The sequence below is a fragment of the Plodia interpunctella genome, chromosome 15 (genome assembly GCF_027563975.2).
Source record: "Plodia interpunctella isolate USDA-ARS_2022_Savannah chromosome 15, ilPloInte3.2, whole genome shotgun sequence".
Classification (NCBI taxonomy): Eukaryota; Metazoa; Arthropoda; class Insecta; order Lepidoptera; family Pyralidae; genus Plodia; species Plodia interpunctella.
Window position 1 is genome coordinate 4584968 of NC_071308.1, and position 20651 is coordinate 4605618.

The 20651-nt window shown below is 36.5% G+C and overlaps 3 protein-coding genes across 5 annotated transcripts in view; 1 reads left to right on the plus strand and 2 right to left on the minus strand.

Annotated features, from left to right (window-relative positions):
• LOC128675757 (tyrosine-protein kinase CSK-like) overlaps positions 1-13216 on the plus strand; it is a 27245-nt gene extending 14029 nt beyond the window's left edge. For 2 of the 3 annotated variants that reach the window (XM_053755409.1, XM_053755410.2), the window contains exons 4-16: positions 130-216; positions 343-418; positions 1382-1478; positions 3622-3768; positions 4151-4241; positions 4477-4620; positions 5537-5735; positions 5891-6056; positions 7239-7403; positions 7771-7987; positions 8421-8507; positions 9778-9978; positions 10404-13216. In XM_053755409.1, coding sequence (XP_053611384.1) covers positions 130-216; positions 343-418; positions 1382-1478; positions 3622-3768; positions 4151-4241; positions 4477-4620; positions 5537-5735; positions 5891-6056; positions 7239-7403; positions 7771-7987; positions 8421-8507; positions 9778-9978; positions 10404-10406 — 1680 coding nt within the window. In that variant the 3' untranslated portion in view covers positions 10407-13216. Of the gene's footprint in view, positions 1-129; positions 217-342; positions 419-1381; positions 1479-2244; positions 2340-3621; positions 3769-4150; positions 4242-4476; positions 4621-5536; positions 5736-5890; positions 6057-7238; positions 7404-7770; positions 7988-8420; positions 8508-9777; positions 9979-10403 lie in introns of those variants that run through there. The other variant, XM_053755411.1, reaches the window with a different exon arrangement.
• On the minus strand, positions 13109-15336 carry LOC128675759 (uncharacterized). The gene is made up of 4 exons (XM_053755413.2): positions 15097-15336; positions 14545-14764; positions 14351-14459; positions 13109-14182 (listed from the first exon to the last, which is right to left on the minus strand). Exons 1-4 carry the CDS (start codon positions 15164-15166, stop codon positions 13247-13249), a joined length of 1335 nt encoding a protein of 444 aa, XP_053611388.1. The 5' UTR covers positions 15167-15336; the 3' UTR covers positions 13109-13246.
• Positions 15337-15696: 360 nt separating this feature from the next.
• abo (abnormal oocyte) lies at positions 15697-20282 on the minus strand. The gene is made up of 5 exons (XM_053755412.2): positions 19750-20282; positions 19143-19268; positions 18664-18887; positions 17443-18345; positions 15697-16638 (listed from the first exon to the last, which is right to left on the minus strand). Exons 1-5 carry the CDS (start codon positions 20074-20076, stop codon positions 16446-16448), a joined length of 1773 nt encoding a protein of 590 aa, XP_053611387.1. The 5' UTR covers positions 20077-20282; the 3' UTR covers positions 15697-16445.
• Between the last annotated feature and the right edge of the window lie 369 nt (positions 20283-20651).

Sequence of the window (20651 nt, forward strand, 5' to 3'; positions counted from 1 at the left end):
GACGCTACTGCAATTAATGGCGTCTGAGCGGTGAGCGAGAGCACGCATCTGCAATGTTTCTTTTATCCATAATGTTTTTGCATGAAAATAGTGTAAAGCTATTTTTATCCTAATCTCCACTTGTTTCAGTCCGGAGGTGGTGTGAGCGGCAGTAATGGGCCACACGCGCCTCTCTCGCCCACCGCATTGCAGAATTCCGTTCCACTTCCACATAATGTAAGTGCTGAATTTTGGTATAATAGACAAGCCAAGGGATTTTTAATAAAACTAGAAATGAACAAACTTGCGGCTTTTATCAAAAGAATACAGACAATAAACTGAAGATTATATATTTGTCAACAGAATCTAATGTCGTCGTCGGTGCGGGCGCCTGCCCCGACTCCCCGCGCCGCCATGCACACCTCTCAGACATCACCCGGTAAGACCTTATATACCTTAGTCAGGACTTATCCTTAGTACTCCTCAATCATAGCATAATGGTGAACTTGTTCCGAAATACAAGTTGGCTTCAAGAAGCATCCTAGTTAAAATACATTGTATGACGTCAATATTTCCTTGACATATTTTGTCATATCTAATGGTGCGTATCTAGCTAGTAAAGTACTAAAAAAACTGCTCAAGTTCAAGTAAAAAAAAGTCATAATACCCATGTGAGTGTTCCGTAAATTGTGTACATATATTTACGGTTTTCAGATGTATTATTTAATATTGTGCTGTAAGACAACGCTTCTTGGTAAATTATTTTAGGTCGACCAGAATTATTCTATATGTTTTGATTCCCTGTGAAATCGCATATATGTTACAAAATATATGTTACATAAATGGTAATATCTTTTGATCGTGTCGACCCACCATTTTGGTGTTTTTACAGCTAATAAAGACCGTATTCTCGAATATATAAGCTTCCCTGAGATTATTAAAAAAGCTACGTAAATATTACATGCGCAATGCAATGTCCTGTGATTTTAACATTTATATTTCTAATTAACGGTAATAATGGTAATGAATGACGCCTTTTAACTCTATACGAACATGTGACAGTATGTGCATTGAATAAGGATAATGTGACCGTTACGACGTACATACAACACTAAATATTAATATTTTCCCTACAGAGACATTATTATTGTGGTATACCATCATTAATTTTATATATTTAATTTATTAATTAAATGACAAATTATGTGGTGGTTACTGTGACTCTGTTAATGATGAATAGTGTTGCATGCTTTGTGGAAATAAGTACATCCTATAATTTGTAAAATACACTTCACTTCAGAGATATTAAAATCATTAGTGCGGTAATATAATGTAAAATGTGCATGGGATCCACGACATGAGTGTTGTTCATATTTATTGATATATTTGCCTTTTTTTGCAGTGGTGTCAAAAGGCGCTAGTGACGTTTTGGTGAACTCAACCACAACGCAAAACCCTCCCGCCGCTGGCAACAGGCTGGTCAATATGGCGCAGTGGTCGTGAGTACTCTTTTATATACTTTACTTGTGCTATTGTAGTAAATCGCTTTGGATTTTTCACGCCCTTGGCGAAAAAAGTGTTTAATTTACCATTATCATCAATGTTTATTTCGACTCTGTTATCGACCTTTACTCACATTTTTATTTAATCGTAATGATAACGATTCTGTAAATTAACTAAAAGAGAATTATGAAAAGCATTTCGCAGAAGGAGGCTGAAATTATCCATTTGTACTAGTATTATAAATGTGAAATTGTGTTTTTGTCCTTGTTTCACGTGAAAATTGTGATGATGTAACACATAGTGCCATGCTCAAGTAGGAGCGATAACATAGAAAATGCCATTATTGCTTCTCCTCTTGCGCAGATTGTAGACGTCAATCAAGAAAAAGGGTAATTAACGGAGTTTCTTTTCTTAGACTATGGGCTAGTAAACTATCAGTATACTGTTTCAGAATTTCCAATTCCATCAGTAAACCCGTATCTAGCTAAATATGGCCTTCTAGTCTTGAAACTTTCGGCTTTGTCTATCCCGTATGGGATAAAGACGTAATACTGTATATAAATATAATATTAACAATTTAATTTCCTTAAAAATACTTCAATTTTTGAGTCTTGAAAGAATAGTTCTGTTATAAATGTGATATCGCTTAATTAATACATCATGCCGAAAATTGTCGGCAATTTGAAAATGTGTCACAGTCATTAGTTCATTACGATATCAGGTTATCGGCTTTATCTCCGTGATAAAGCGTCCACACAGTGTTCAGTCGTGTATACGATGGAGAGCGATATCGCCGAGTGTTACTACAAGTCGCACAAAGTTAAATTGTTTATCCCGCCAGCGCACGATGATTTCGTGTAATTAATTATATCTACACTAATTATAAAGCGGAAGTGTTTGTTGGTTTGTGTGTAGTGGGTAATCTTCGGAACTCCTCTGGTGTTGCAGACTATATAGCCTGTCGTGACCACTTCACATTATATAAAAAAAAACTAAACCGAATGCCCATAATTATTTTATCTGTAGAAGACTAAATTATTATATGACTGAGTTTAGTTTTAAGTTAATTCTGATATAAAAATATCAGCATCACATTGTGATGCTGCTGAAGCTAGTACAGTTATATAATTAATTATTATACATTCACTATTTAATTAGTTAAATGATAGGTAGAACGCTCTACGTGTACGTATTGTCTAATAAAATACCGTCTGCCTCAATTTAACATTTAATGCTTGTGAAACATTATCCAGCAGCAGGACGCTTAGTTGATTCAATGAAGTGTTAGTGTTGACTCTAACACTACGGACACTTAGTATATATACTGATGTTTTTCATGATACATACTTGAAGAAAATTTTTTTGCGTTTGTTTCCAACGCTAGAAATATCTCCATATTCTCCCGTGGATGTCTTATGAGACGACTAAAGGACAATCCTTGTCAGCTGATATGCCACAACAGCATTCCTAAAGAGGGTTGATGGTTCGAAAAATTTACCCCAGGGTTAAGGCGTAACTGTCTATAAGGATATATACAACTAGTGAGTAGGACTAAGACACCTAATGAAGATTACGCTTGCGTTCAACGGACACAAGAGGAACGGTCCGTGCGTAACTTAATGAAAACCAATTTAATTTCTCGGCGCCTAAAAACCACTGTGTATATGACAATATTTGATTACTATTTATCAAACATATATCACTGCAGATATTTGTTTATGCTGCTGGCTATTATAATTAGCCGCGCAGCGGTGCGTGCGATCTCGTTTGTAATATATGTTGCACTGCCTTCCTACCTGGTTGATGCACTCAAGAGTCCCCCCCCTCTCCCCCATCATCTCTCCTCATAATTATGATTATTATGGAGAGAGATGAGGGGCAACGATATTTCATACAACAATTTTAAACTATGAGACGTCGGGTTTTCATGGGATAAGCCGTTCAATGAGACTGAATACTGTATTTACCTGGTGAGACGACGTGTAATTTTTATTCCCTGTATACCTAGTGTTATATTTTAAATTTAACGCTTTCAGTCCCGTCTGCACGTAATTCCCCATTTTTATTCAACATTGACCTAGATAAAAATACTAAACGTGTAACTGGTCCCCGCGTTATGTAACTGTTGTTGTCGTACAGTTGGCACCACGGCGCGATATCCCGGGAGCGGGCGGAGGCGCTACTGTCGGGCTCCCCGGACGGCGTATTCCTGGTGCGCGAGAGCACCAACTTCCCCGGGGACCACACGCTTTGCGTCAGGTTCCGCGGCCGCGTCGAGCACTACCGGTTTGGATTTTTTAATATATAAAGGACTAAGCAGGGAAAGAGGCATGCGGCTCGCCTTATGGTAAGATGATCACAGCCTTTGGACGCCTGTAACAGGGGTGTCGCACACGCACATTGCCTATAATCGGAACATGACAATGCAATCTCTACAGTTTATTTTTACAGCAGAAATTGCTAGGTGAGAGTGAGGACCCATGCAGATATGTTTTGCCAATATTACTTTTTTTAGTTAATATGTATCGTAAAACCGTGAAAGTGAATTTTTCTAAAAGAGGCTATTTTTATTTGACTACCTTTTATGTTGGCAACCGAAAAGAAAAGAGAGGTATCCTCTCGCTAGCATTAAAAAAAAAGAAAAACTAATTATTCGCTTGATTTGCAGTGTAAAATGGGCAACGGCGCCGGACAGTCAGACTCAACGGCTGACGATAGATGACGAGGAATTCTTTGATACCATGACTGATTTAATACATGTAAGTTCAAATATTAGTTACCTCTTCGTTGTTTTCTCTGTTTAAAAGGGTCGCTCGAAACTTCGAATTGATCAAAAGAGTAATGTTTGAAATACCTACTCAAAATTATTGTTTACTTTAAATGATTATTTTATATAGTATCGTTATGTTATGTATAAATAAGTTCTCACAAGAACTAACTTTAGGGCTTAGTCATTGAGATTTGTCCATATGAATATATTTATTTATTTTCCAGCATTACCTGGAAGACGCGGACGGGCTATGCACGAAGCTGGTGCGATGTCTCCCGAAGGCGTCCCCGAACGGAGCCAACAACATCGGCGGCGGCATCATGGGCTCCACAGCCCCTCAGCCCACGTCCTACCCACCTCATCCTCAGGTATGCTGACAGATTTGCACTTAGAAGAATTAAGTTTTCTAAAAGTAATTTAAATGCCTCGTATTCTGAAAACCAGACAATAGTTAAACAATATATTCTTGCGTACATCGTACATGCAGGTGTTCAAAGTTTTGTTCATAATTGTGAGTTCACCTGGGTGAATAAGCTCAGGTGAATTAAGTTTACGTCACGACAAATACGCGCATTTATATTTACTTGTATTACTACAATATCGCTGAAGTGTTTGTTTGTTCGAATTAATGGAACTACTGGTTCGATTTGAAAAATTATTTCTTTGCAAATCAATCACAAGAGCAAAATATTGCATAGTCAATCAGCATTAAGTACGTGACAACGGCACGTGTTATTCGCGATAATTTTGTTGATGTTGACTGCTGAAGACATATAGTTATGTGTCCGTACCACTAGTTAAACACGTTATACCGTGTAATTACACATTTCAGTCACGCCACGCTTCAGAGTGCGGTAGACTGCGACTGCTGAATGTATTTATTAATGTCTGATGAAAGAAAATAGCGATTTAATCACTTTACAACTGTACTTATAATCTGTTAGATAAAGAAAGAGTAAAGAGATTGAAATGTTTTAGTTATTTATGTTTGTAATAGCATTTTTTAAGATTTTATTTGGTGCACGTGCATTCGGAGCAGGTCGCTGACGCGCTCGAGTAGTGAAAATCAGCGTCCAAACTAGCGTTTTTTGACGCGATCTAGAAACTGGGGATCGGTTCAGGCAAAGGAACATATATGGAATGTAACTTAAAACATACTTTAAAAAATACCCTTTCGTATGAAATGTATGAATAATGCACAAGGTATCTACAGACTTATAGTGTGTATGTTGAATTCGTCGTTTAAAATATATCTGCAATAGTCATGTTCTATTTGGATCTTAGGGCGTGGGCGCAGCAGCGCCGCCGCCGTACCCTCCGACGCCGCACGTGACGCCGCAGCCCCACTTCCCGCACACGTACTCAGCGCAGCATCCGCCCGCGCTCCCCGCGCCGCACCCACCGCACCCGCCACACCCGCCACACCCGCCCTCCGCCGACCAGACGGATAGTGCGTTGATGCCGCAGAACTTCGTCGATGCCCGTAAGTATATTTAATATATTGTTAACAATAATAGTAACAGAAATGCAAGAACAAAGATACATTCTATATAAAGGTTGCTGGAGGGAGTTTTTCAAGGTCATGGGCTACAAACATTGCTATGACCTTAACATGACATACTTGTTATTTGTTTGTAGACTGGAGAATAGACGAGCGCGATTTGGAGATCAGGGAGAACATCGGCAAGGGGGAGTTTGCGGACGTGATGCTGGGCATCCTCAACGGGTCGCAGAAAGTGGCCGTCAAGATCCTCAAGGATCGCGAGGCCGCAACCAAATTCCGCGCTGAGGCCAGCGTCATGGCGTGAGTTCTTTTATACTCTATAGCTTCAAATTTACTTTTTATAGGGTATAATCGTTTTCGTGTTAAGCTTTTTATTGTGTATAGTGCTTCGTGCCATCAAATGCGTTAAAAATCATATGCGGTGCAACTAACGGTTACGGAGGACGGTTCCGTCTCCTCAATGGTTATAAGAGAAACCGCATGACAAAATTTAATTTGCGAGATTTGATCACTGACTCCGTAACAAGTCAATGTGATTATTTAGCATACTGGCCGCCTAAAATGTACTAAAAAAAATCATCTTCTAAATTCAAATATTTTTCATGTTTGACAGATTCCCCACAAAATTAAAATGCTAAGTGGCGCCATTCGCATTATTTTAGTTTATTTCATTACTAATAGTAATTGAATTGGTTTTATTCTTGATTATTCACATTTACATCACATACAATCACTAACGGAATATACTCATTCGCCTATAAAACCTGTTTGAGGAAAAGCGCACAATGGAAAGCTGCTCCAATTTATTTCTCAGTATTGATCTCACTCATCGATAAAAAAATCCAAATTAATGCACGCATTCTCCAACTATTCACATATCAATATTTTCCCATCACAAGCGTAACAAAAAAAAACTCACTTTACAATTACGAGTCAGTTCAGTATTTATGTTTATTTTTTACTCTATGTAATTCTGAACAGCAAAACGCAGGTGTCATTAACATAGTAATGCAAGATGTAATTGTGCTTGCATGCTCGTTGTGATCTCCGCATGAAAAACGTTTAGATTTATCAATGCTTGTTATGCTTTAGCGAATTTGATTTTCATTGAGTTATTTTTTATACTAGATTTTTTATAGGCATAATGTATAATGAATTAAAAGGTCCATAATGTTTTATTAATAATGTTTATATTTTTTGTATTATCATATTTTGTTTATTTAACCTTATTAAAATCCGCCGCTAGAGGCGCTGATGTAGAGTGACGTCTGTGTCCGATTTTCAAAATGTCAGTCATGCTGATATTTCGAAAATACACTTGCCAATGGCGTCCATCAATGGGCGAAGAACGGTAACCATCGTTGTGATAACGGATTCACAGATTTTCGTGAGCGTGTCAGGTTTTGTGTCAGGTTAGGATATGCATCTTCTGGCATTAGTTTTGAACTGTAACAAACATGCTAACATGCGGCCCGCCCCCAGGTCGCTGAAGCACGAGAACCTGGTGCGGCTGCTGGGGCTGGTGTTCAGCGCCAACGGCGGCACCTGCATCGTGACGGAGCACTGCGCGCAGGGCTCGCTGCTGGACTATCTGCGCAGCCGCGGCCGCCACTACGTCACCGAGCTCAACCAGATCAACTTCGCTTAGTGAGTACAGCTGACTGATCTGTGATTTGCATGCTGATTATGCGTTGAGCGGTCAATTCTTTGTATTTTCTTTTTATTTCATATGAGCACTATTGGTATACGTTATCATCCGTGTCGATGTCAACACAACTTGTCCGTTTTACAAAGACTGTGCGGAAGCGTCACAGTCAAACATTTATTTCGTATTACGCAAGACAAAGCTATACCAGTTCGGACGCCATTCGATAGGTCATTATGTGATATGTCTCATACAAACTACGCAATATTAATTAGTTCGTGAATTCGACAGTATATAATGGCAGGCATAACGAAAAGCAAAGTAGGTATAAGGAACGCACGTGTTCGTGTGTGTGTGTGTGTGTTGCAGCGACACGTGCTGCGGCATGGAGTACCTGGAGCGGCAGCGCGTGGTGCACCGCGACCTGGCGGCGCGCAACGTGCTGATCTCGGCGGAGGGCGCGGCCAAGGTGGCGGACTTCGGGCTCGCGCGCGCCGACGCCGCGCCCGCGGACCCGGCCGACGCGCTGCGGCTGCAGGCCAAGCTGCCCATCAAGTGGACCGCGCCGGAGGCCCTCAAGTACAACGTGAGCACATTCATACTGTTCACTGCATCGCGAGTGCCACTTTGTTTGGTACCTCTTCCCGCTTTACTTGCATATGTGTAGGTTTCAAGTGTGCTGAAGGACATAGAGTAAGTTTTATCCCGGAAAACAAATGCTGGCAAAAGCTAGTAAATTATATTAACGGGCCTTAGCACGAACCTTTTTTATTTAATATTGTTGACGTTTCAACGACCTTGTAGTCGCCGTCATATTTTGCTCAGAGTATTAAATTGTACTGGCCTTGGTGTTGCTAATTTTACATCTACGAAAATGGTTAAGGTCTCCAAAGGTGTGTATCATCAAGAGCTATAAATTAAGCTGTAAGCTGTACATTAAAGTAAATGGTATTTTCGGTTCTGTTCATTGTTCTGGGACTGCAAGACAAAATTCAGTATTATTTTGGTGTTGTTTACAGAAATTCTCAAATAAGTCTGACATGTGGAGTTTTGGTATTCTCTTGTGGGAGATCTACTCGTTCGGAAGAGTGCCCTATCCTCGAATCGTAAGTGCATTTGGAATTTTCTTTTTACTATTTTATCGATAGCCGTTAATATATTAAACCGTATGAATTATTTCGATTATTAGGTTTCCAGTTGTAAACTTTAATGCGTAATAAGTTTGTTACAAAAATGACATTTATGACACAAGCTCTTAATGTTGTTAGAGAGATCTTATGGCATTCCATGTGTGACAATAAAGTCATGTCCGTTTAGTAAACGGTTGAGAAGTTCCCATGCCTGGAGCCGAACCTGGGTTCACCATCTTGTGATGTTTATTATAATAATGCATTGTCATCCAAACTAAACGCGTGTACAAAATTTCAGTTCAATTGGTTGAAGATATCTGCTTGAAAATGGAGTTACAAAATTCCAACCATATATAAAAGCGTGTACAAAGTAATGTGCTCGGCAAATACAGTTTGGTATAGTCTTATGCTATTTTAAAATGCGTTTACACGAAGCGAACAAAGTCTGTGGCAAGGAATAGAAAGAGCTTTCGTTTTCTGTAAATCACCTTTGAAATAATGACATTGTTTTTTGTAAATAAATATGTGTCCAAAATGTCACTACTTGGCCGCACAAAAAAAAGAAAAAAAAGTAAAGTATTGACAGCTGTCAAACTTTAGCGCCAACTGTTTTTTTTTTAACAATAGACTACTTATAATTTTTATTTACTTTATCCGTATGTACGTATGTATAATATATTTATATACTTTTATATTTTAGGTTACACACTGATCCGTGTTTATAATATCATTATTACATATTATATTCCGTGTCAATTTCAACCTTGACGTTGGCAATATCATCGTTTTCGCGAATGATGGAGCCACGAAATTAAAAAAAAAAAACTTTGGTGCAAGTTCGATAATTACAAAACATATTTAAAGTGATATCAGCAGTTTCGTTTACTCCTTTTCTATTACTTACCCTTATACCTAATAGTTCAAACAAATGGCAAGTAATTTCGCAAAAAAGGTTAGAAAAAATATATCACCTTCAAATCATTCGACCGAAGACCAAATATTTGGTTGACAATAATAAATTTCGGGCTGCTTCAAGGTTTTCCTTCGATGCCGCTTTACTGGCCATATAAATCACGAACACACAAAGAAACATTTGACGGGCAACATATCGCTCTTTTTTATGTATAAAATATAAAAAATATTTAAAAAAAATTAATTGTAATGAAACTGAAAGAACGATATGTTGTGCGTCAAATGCTCCCTAGAGCATTCGTGGCTTTCAACAACACCATTAACAAATGTTCAGCCGCTGGCGGAAGTGGTGAGGCACGTGGAGCGCGGATACCGCATGGAGGCGCCGGAGGGGTGTCCTCCCGGGCCCTACGAGGTGATGCGCGCGGCCTGGCTCGCGGAGCCCAAGCAGAGACCCACGTTCGCGGCCACGCGCCGCGACCTGCTGGCCATCCGGGAACACACGCTGCAGCACTCCAACGCTAGCGCGCACCCGGTCAGTGTCGTCTCTCTCTCTCTCTCTCTCTTACAAGCATTATTTAGTCTAAATATATTCCAAATGATGTGTGCTCAAGAGCTGCCAAACATAACAATATAAACTATATTATATATGAGAATGTTTGTGATAATGTATGTATGTATGTATGTTTGTTTGTTTGTTGTTAATGGACCGGTTGTTATTGAATTTGGTACACGTGTAGAATATAACCTGGAATAACACATAGGGTACTTTTTAACCCAAAATTCAAACTATACTAGTACTAGAGGACGCTGACATTACAAAATAACAATATAGACTTTATGTGATACGTTAGTCAATAAACAAAGTGATTAGTGACCTTAATAATTAGAAAATAACATTTCAACTATAGATCTCTGTATAATTATATTAAATTAAATTTATTTCGGTTTTTTTTACAGTGAAGTGCAGTGAACACCCCGCCAGATAGCAAAGGACTGCATAAATGAAACTGTATATTTTACTACGTAGGCGATGTGCTGTGACGGTTGCGAGTTGTATTTTATAATACTTGACATAGCGTAAGTACTAAATTATTTTAATATCTTTAAAGACACTCCCTCGCTTAAGAAGTAACTCTAATATAGATTAGGTATTGTGTAAAATTGGTGTGCCGTAGAACAATTGTCCGGTATTAATGTAATACAGGCTTTATTACAGGGCTTTTAGTACTGTACTCGCGCAGAATTATTATGTGAATGAGGTTACATAATAGCCTGATTAAAAATAATAGTAATAGTTCCAGATAGTTCCAAAAAAAAATCCAGAGTGATGTTAGATCGATCGATTAGGTCGACGGTACGCGTCGGGTATTATAATATAGCTATAGACAGTGATACATGACGGTACGAAATTTTAATAGTAGTAGACAGATTAAAATAGTGTAGAAAATGTATTTTGTTTTAATGAACTGAAACAGCTGTTAGGCCATGTTTTGGCAATGCTTTGGATTGAGAAAATGAGTGTAGCACGAAGTTCAGCGTCCTTGTAAATATATATATTTTTACATGACAGAATTGAAATACTATTTTTTCACCAATGAAATATACTATTTCTATCTACTATGTGATTAACGTTTTACCTGCTAGCCTATTCACATATTTAAATCTCGCGCAGAGTCCGAAAAGGATTTATTCCTGACAGTTTAAAACATGCATAGAAGAGAAACAAGATAATAATTTATTTGATGAATTACCCCAGTGATATAGTTAAATTAAGTTTTATGTTGCCATAATACAATATTTCGAGATATATTTACAAATACCTATGTTCTCTCCGAGACTGCACTAAAAGCTCTGTACATTTTTATTCTTATCCATTGTTGAGGGCCTAAAATAAAAACGAATTATGTTATTCTGATAGACTCCACCCAATGGCTATCGTATTTGCTGTATGTCGGTACTATGGCGCTGTCTAGTCAAAGGAAAGTTTGTAATATTCATTGTATGATAGTTATTATTTCATTGTATTTAACGGGTGTACGGTGACTGATATGATAACACATATTGCTAAGAATGACAAAAGTGTCACACTATTGTTTTCACTTTAGTCTATTTTTACAAAGCTCGACAGGTTAATATACATGGATAACTTTATATATAATTTCATTCGCTATCCGGTTAATCACATATTATGCTTAACAACACATATAGAATATCGTTTTCGTAACTTCAGTAATTTTAAAAACAACAAATGATGGTTAGTGTAAAACTGTAGTGCAGCTGAAATTGAGCGAGATATTCGTTCCAAATATAGATTATTGTGTTCAGTGCATTTCGACTGATCAGAATCATTGCAATCCTTGCATTAAATGTTGCACTTTATTAGTAATTTTAAGAATAGGAAAGGAGTTGCGTAAGCCAACTTACAGGTTGTGTGTATTAAAATAAATTGTAGAAAGTATTAAATCGTTACTTTCTCGGCATTTGAACTTTAGAAATTGTACTATTCTCAATATAAATGTGTCCAATATCGATTTATAAAATTTCATCAATAAGCCTAATGTAATGTAATTTGTTTTACACAAAGAGCTATGTATATTTTACTTTATACATTAAGTTTTGAGAAAACAAAAAATAACTTTATCTAAACTTACAAATTTATATTTGTTCAATTATGCACAAATTTTATGAATTCAAAAATTATTGATGATAACTAATTCAAGACAACAAGTATAAATAAATGTTATAAAGTTAGTGTGATGTTGTACTTGTGTGTTCAATTTCAAGGAACAGTTTTGTGCCAGTATCTACAAATGATCTTATGATGTAGTTTCTACAAACCATGAAGTTCGTACAATATTGGATAATGTTCGATGTCGTTTGCTGCATTATATAAAAAATTTACCTAAAATGAATCTCAATGACCTTGTGTCGTGGCTCGTTAATATATTAAGATTATATCCCTGTAAACCTGATCCATTGCTAATTTGTCTGTCCCTATAATATTTAAATCAGATGCTGTTAACAGAATTTAATATTTTCAAAAGATTTTATATGTGGACTTATTTAGATAAATTCTTGAATTTAAATTATATACTTGAAGTATTGATTTAATAGTCTAAAATGTATTAATTATGTGTGTCAATGTTGTCTTATTATGCTTATAGCCTCCACTTAGCTAAATGGGTTTAAGATTAATCTACATATATTTTTAAGATTATATTTATGTGTATATAATTTCTTCAGTGGTGTTTTAATGATTTCTGCACTTCAAGCATTATGAGACAACATTCTTTAAGTTTAAAATCTGGTTCAAAGACTTTATTATGAAGATATCCGTTCAAATAATAATGTATTCTTATGCAATACTAGCTGTAAGTGTTAAATTGTTTTTACGGTTTATTTATGATCTATTTGCAAATCGGTGAGAAATGATTTACCAAATCGATTCATAATACGAGTCATTTCTTTTCTACCAAAGCGTATTTTAATGAAAATGACTTGTGTAGTATTTCGAAGTCTTCCTTATTTGAATTTACGATGAGATGTAAGCATGGATGGGCGTACAACTGTGTGCTAGTCTTAAAGGTTTACAATAAGCCCCAGGACTGATATGTTTACAGTTATGTTTTCGTCACTACTTTTAAAATAACGAAACAAAAATCTCAATTTTGTTTTGTTTATTGCTGTATGTACTATTTTATCCCACACTGTAAATACATTTAATTATAAGCGATAAAATGTATAATAACAAAATATAAATCCACAATACATATGATGTGTTTTAATTCATGCTACCTCTACTAGTCACTATTGCATATTGTACAAAAAGATTCGCTCGTGCTACATCCGGAGTTATAATCATAGACACCGAGAAGTTTCTCCGAAGACTTAGTCCTTCTCCTACGACGTTTGGGTCTCTCAGACTTTTGTTCCTTCATATTGTGACGATTGTGCTGATTATGTAATTTCACAAACCTCTTTTCTTCCTTTACATCGTTACAATTGCACAGTCTTTCTTCTTCCTTCACATCGTGACATTTGTGCGACCTCTGTTCCTCCTTAACGTCAGTAGGCGGCCAACATCGGCACTCGGTTTGAGTTTGCCCCTCCGCATCCGGCACACTGCTCGCTTGGTCGAGGTACGTGGCCACCACTTTATCCGCGGTCTGAACCGCAGAAGTGGAGTTGCCAGTCGTAGGAACCGAGTACGTTGGACTAGTCTCGCCCCTATCCAGATCGGTGTCTTCGCAAATACATTTGACGTGTGCTGCTGTATGTTGACTGTTTTTTTCACATAGATGACATGTATTTTCGTTTGATTTTTTGTCCTCTGTAATGTTTTCAATGCTATCCACAGAGCATTTGCAAATTACTAATTTCTTTTTTGGTTCCTTTATCAATGTTTTACGCTTGCTTTTTCTAAATTCAGATTTTTTAAGGCTTGCGTTTGAGGAACATGGGCTTGTTTTCGATTTATCAATTGACATCTTACTTGAGGAATCTTTATCAGATTTATTACATTTACATCGATTTATTGTTTTATTATATTCTTTCATAATTTTGAGCATACGACTTGCACTCGTGTTGTCGGAATGATTGCAGTCTGTAGTGCGGCACAAGCATTTTATTTCTATTGGTGTTTCTACTGATGCTGCGGGCACAATCGGAGGCACGGGGGGTAGATAAGGACAAAAGTAATGTAGGTCCGTAGTAGACGTCCAACAGTCGTTGTGAAACTATAATAATAGGTAAAATTATTTTAAGTAAATCTTTCTTGTAATTGTAGAAACAATTACAAACTAAGTTTCTGAAAATAAAATTAGCTAACCTTATTTTAAGATGTGGGACCAGGTGTTTTAAAATTCTCATAAGTTATATGAGAATATTTAACGTTGAATACTTGCCTTTAGCTGAAAACCTGCCGGCACGACATTGTTGTCGTAACCGAAACATGATTTTGTGAACGGATCGGGATTGGTTCTCTGCCAATATTGATTATAGACCGGCGATATCCTGGAGAAATAGAAGACGCTTAGTTACAAATTAATTATCGATTCGTCACTATTAATTATCTTTCCATCATGTAGAGTATACGTACGTATTGGAGAAATTTCTAATGATCCAAAGCCCCGGGTTAGGTTTACTATAATTGTAAAACATATTGTCATTGAAGGGGCACGGAGGCCATCGCTTCAAGTGGATATCGCTTCGCCATCTCACAGGCAAGAAATAATACTGAATGGATCCGTCGGGGAAAGTTATGGAATTTACTTCTCCTTCTCCAATAACATCAGGAGCTAAACCATTGAACGGATTTACTGAAATTGAAGGGATTAGAAAATATTACAAATAAGGCAATATGCATAAAATTAATGAAGTCGGTATGATCAATTAATATTTTGCTTGTTTTCATGGTTTTCGTCATCACTATAGTATTTTAAAATCTCTCTCTGCCTTTCTCTTTCTGGACTTTTAGTTCCTCCGCCACGTTTCCGATTTAGATGCGGTTTTGACAAAAGTCTACATACAATAGGTAACTGATTATATAGTCACAGTATAAATCATCACATTATTTACTATTTTTTCGTGAGAGAATGAATGTTCATCCCAACCAGGAGGAATAGGAGATGTGATAGTCCGGTTATAATACCTGGATTGCAAGGAAAATATTGACCAGAATATGGTAAATTGATTCCAAATGGCGGCTGCTGACACTGCATGATTGGAGCTGTCTTGTGGCTGACTAATGTTATATATTACTCGTGTAATGCATAGTGGCTAAAGTGGGAAATATCAACACAAATAACCCATTTTATTGTAAGACTTTGTTGACAACGGACTGTCCGTTGGTCTCTGATCTGATGTCTCAATGACGATTGTGTCATTTAATGACAACAGAAGGTTAAAAAATAAAATATCGAATTTTGTCTAAACACGAACTGTTTCAAAACAATATTACTTTCTACCAGAGCAACGATAGTGCGTGGGCAGGAATTAAACGTCAACAAATTCCCACTCACACATGGTGTGAGTGGCTCATAACAATATAAAAGTTCTTCACCTGTGGTTCGGAAGATCAATGAGCAAACATACTTCCCGTATGTATTTAGATTTACATGTCGAGCCCCTTGAGCATTGATGTATTTTAACATCAAACACCACCCGAGCCAAGTATATATGCAATAATTCTTTATATAAGGATTTTCATAAAATAATATTACTTACATTGTAGGATAAGAAAAGTAAATAATTTGACAATTACCAGTTTTATTTCTCAACTTATTGTCTCTATCTGGGCTCCCTGTGGAAGTAATAACATACGACTTCCACGGGGCTTACATATAAAATACAATCTGTCAAAATATACATCAGTAAATATACTATACAGTAGCAACTTATATTATTATATACAAATTAAATTTGAACAACAACAGTAGAAATTGGCACCATATTATTTGAATCCCACTCTCATCAAAACGCGCAAAAAATATGTACACGTTCTCAATTTATTTACTACAAGTATTGACCAATGCAACTGATACAGCATAATTTGAAACTAAGTACTCGTAGTATTCATTAATGTAATGAATCCTAACAGTTTCAAGATCTAGTTCTTTTTGACAGCTCATAGACATATCCTTTTTTGTGTTTTTAGTTACCTTATTAAAGAAATATATATTTACACTTTGTATAAGCCGTCAGAATTTAATTACTATATTTACTATTTGTTTTTTTATTTACATTATTAAGAGTTGCAATCTTGTCTATTCACTTTTTTATAATCAATTTAAATCACTTTGAAAGTTCTTATTCCAACTTTGGATTGGCACCAGGAGATCTACTATTTCGCCGCTTCTCTGTCGCGATCTATGTGTTGCCGCCACTGTGAATCATTGCTGCTGCATCACATAATCTGAATCTTTCTTTTGAAACTAAAGATTCACTATGCAACTTTCTGCAGTTTAACGGTACTCTTTTGAAACACACAAAATATGAACATCAACTGTAGACAGCGTTCCGAATGTGGAAGTTGACGATGTACTCTGCGTTGGTGCGCTGCACGCTGATGGCGAAGGGGTCTGTGGGGTGGAAAGTGAAGGCCACCAGCCGCCGGGCGCTGGCCGGCACCGACTGCCCCAGCACGCCCGCGTAGATCTTGAACTTCAGCAGACCGGAGTCCCGCGCGTAGAACCTACAGCATATAATATGACGGAGTGTTAACTCTATTGATAATTTAGCGTATTGTCGGTAAAACAGCACAAGATGTTACTCATCGGCAAAGTGACTCATAAAATGTCACCTGTTGTCACTCACTTGTGTGTTGGTTACATGAATTTAATAAGTACTTCGGAGTACTACTAATTCCATAGTTGGTTATAACACGAACGTGTGAGCGTTGTAATAATTGCTTCAGTCGTAGCTCTGTTGTTTAAATTACTAATTTCTGTGGTCGTATGGTTTCGTTCTTATTTATTGATCATAAAAGACGTGCTGTGGCGTTAATTAGGTCAGGTGTGATTAGACGTGAAGTGACTATGTGATCAGTCAGATACTTTGTTGATGTTTTTCTGTGATTATTATCTCATCACAATGAGATTTGTGGCGTATCCACAAGACGAATTTGGTTGGTTAGTTAATACGGTGGGACGTCGTTTAGTAGATTGGTTGTAACGTACAGTCCCGGAAAGATAAACCTGATCCCCCTGTGATAGTATATTAGTTATATATAGGGTGGAGCATGGTGAATGTATGATCCACAGTCCCGATTTGAGACACGCAGGGTCGGCCATGTTATTATTATTTTGGTATTTCCCTTCTCTTTCTTTCTTATATTAAAGGGCTGGCCTTGAAAATTAAAAAATGGGCTCGTAAAGATATAAACCCTTTTTTTGCTAACCCTTATTAACCTAATCTTATAAACCTAACTAAAAAATAAAGTTACTGTTATTTCAACATGATAGACTAAATTATATTTGAACATGATAGACTATCTTACCTTATAGGATATTCGCCGTAAGCTTTAGGTCTCTCCATAACAGAAACCCATTTATCGTCATAACTAAAAAGGCCCAAGTCTAAATATGGAGAGCCACTATAAGATTGTGCGCTAATAGGAAGCTGTGCCAGTATTCTCTTGGTAGCTTCAGTGCGACCGCCGTAGATGGCTCTCACGATGGTCTGCTTGAAGCGCTGCTGCGTCATGCGCGCGTACAGGTTGTTGGACGGCGAACACGTGAACTGGGAGTCGGCGCACAGTCTGGCGTTTCTGAAGCAGTCGCAGTAATTTTCAAACAGTTGTAACAATCCTTCTGATGTATTTTCATATACTTCCAAGATTTTGCTCTCACTTATATTGTATATCACAAAAAAGGATGATTGACTATTTGGTTCCGCCACTCTCAAAGTGACTACTTCTTCACTTGCATATTTTATGAAAAGATGATCTTCATCAAGTAGCTGCATTTTCCACATCCTTAGACTCCTGAACATATCAAAATATTTATAAAATTTCCTTAGCTCTAGCGGATCTTTGCTATCGTCACTGATGGTTTTTGCTCTTTTAAATAAGAAGACGAGCAATCTATGTTTCAAACTATTTATTGTCTCTTCATGAAAAGGTCTCTCGTGTAGTAGCGGCGCAAACACTGAGCTGACAATAAAAGGGTCGTCGTCGTAACAGAACCTCCCTATTTTCCTCATTTCAATCAACATTCCATCAACAATTTGGAATAAATGTATAGTTTGATGTTGGACCGACAATACTGCTAGAACCTCCTTGTATAGATAGATGCCTTGGTTATGAGAGAGGTAGATTTTATCAATTCTAAAATGTTTAGTGTCACATAACTTGCCATGGTGCAAGTCCACTAGATGGAGGGAGTAGTCTTCTAAAGCAGACCTGCAATCAATATAATACATTTATATGTAGAGTTCAATTTGAAAAGTTACAAGTGACTTTGAGTCAGGGTTATTGCAACACATACAGTTAATAAATTATTGATATCAATGAGTCAAAAAAATAATTTTTAGTGGTATAATAGGTAAAAGGCTTCTCTTTATTATTTAATATTTATCTCTTTAATATTAAATACTATCATAGAATGTATATAAAAAAATATTAAATAATTTATGACTTAGTTTTAAAAAAGTAGAATTGGTATTACAAGAAATTTGAACAATTCTCAAAAATCATGAGATATTATTTCAGGTAATTTACCTCATTGTTGGAGTAACAGCTTCATTGTTGCTGTGTATGTGATAGAAATGAGGTCGCAGATCATCTGGAATGTGAGCAGCTGAGCCAACAATCACATAGCGACCGTCTTCAGTGAACAAGCTGCACTCTCGGTTGAGTTGTTGCTCCATGAATGGCATTTGATTGGAGTTTCGTTCATTTCTTGGCACTTCTCTTTGCTGACAAACATTTACTGTGAATTTTGGCTGGAAAATAAAGTTTAATTCTCTATTCCTTAAAAAATATTAATAATGTATACACAGTATAAAACAGAAGCAATTTTTCTGTAGGAGTAAATAAATAAGGTTACAGTTTAGGGTTTCAGCATTTATTCTCATTTTTCTCGGGTTTCAGAATATTTATATCACATATTTATAGATGACAAAAGGTATGTAATGCTTATGTAATATATTTAATCTTTTAATAATTTATAATAGTAGAAGATAAAATAATAAACTCACTTTGAAAAACCTATAGAAAATATGAGTTCGAATCCGATAGTGTATGTCAGCATCTGCATTCAATAAATCTGAAGGATAACCAGCCACCAGGTCCCCGGCCGCCGCAGCTCCTCTATATTCATATATCTATAAAATTATTTTTTGGACTTTATCAACACTGCATGTAAATATTTATCTTCTAAACAAAATCAAAGTGAAGTCCAGGGAGATTGAAGAAGAGCTATTTCACTAACACAAAAGAAGGAAGCCACTGTGATGTATTAAAAATGTAATTGTAGTACAAAGTAAAATTATAAAAAGGCTGATTAATTCCTTTAGAGAATGCAGAAGAGCAGTAACAGCATTCTAGAGATGATAACCATGAGGTTATCATCTTTAGAATGTATTACATGTAAATTAGCATGAGCCCTAACTGCCATGGGCTGACACACTGCATACTGGTAGCCATTGGAGGTAAAATTATTATTTTTATGTTATTTTTTGTAATGAAATAAAATAAATAAAATTAAATTTCATATGCAGTGATCAGAAATAACTTGACAAATGTTCCACAAAGAATATAAATATTTTAAGAGCAAGAGTTAAATTTTACATAAATCTAACTTACCTCCAATGAAGTCTGGTCTGCAGAAAAGGCAATAAAGTGTTTTCCATCTGGACTGAATTTCCTTAGAAAGCATGGTGGTTTTTCAACATTCACTATAGTCAAATTGGGGAAAATATTTTGATAGAATTCTCTAACAACATGAAAATGGGACCCTGGTTTTTTAGACCCATATATTTCTCTCTCCATCAATCTTACAACAATGTTTTGGGGTTTTATTTTCCTAGGCACAATGCGTTCCGTGCAAATGAATTCCTCTTCATTTAGAGTGCCAGGCGGAATATCTTCATAATAAACATTACTCTGAGTCTGGCTGCTCGTTGAAGCCATGTCAACTACTGAGTTGCACAAGGCTTAACAAAACTATTCTAAAATGTATATACACATATATTCACGATTATTAGCTGCAAGCATTCTGTTGATTATTATTAAATATTGAAATTTATAAGAAAACAGCACGAAAACACAATAATCTTAAAAATCTCAGTCCCAGGCAGGCATCATCACATCAATCGATTGATTATTTATACGTACTTGACATTGACAGATTCTGAAAGTTGACAATGACAAAATTATCAAAGACAAATTAATATTAGGCAAAGACGACACAAGGCGTTGCCTTGCCGTTGTTGCCCATTAGTCATCCAGCAATATCAGGAGCGGTCAATCTACCTGTACCACCGAAGCACAGATTCATGTTTTCATATAATATAGCTGTGCACCGAAGCCGGTTTCATGGATTTACATGTTTTTGTTTCCATGAACTCGAAATATGCGGTTCTGACAACAGTCTTGCCAGTGATATTTAGATATTTTTAATTTAAATTAATATAATTTTGTGTTTTATTGTTAATTATATTTAGTGATAAAAATAAAAAGTTAAACATCCACTAAATGAAAGATTG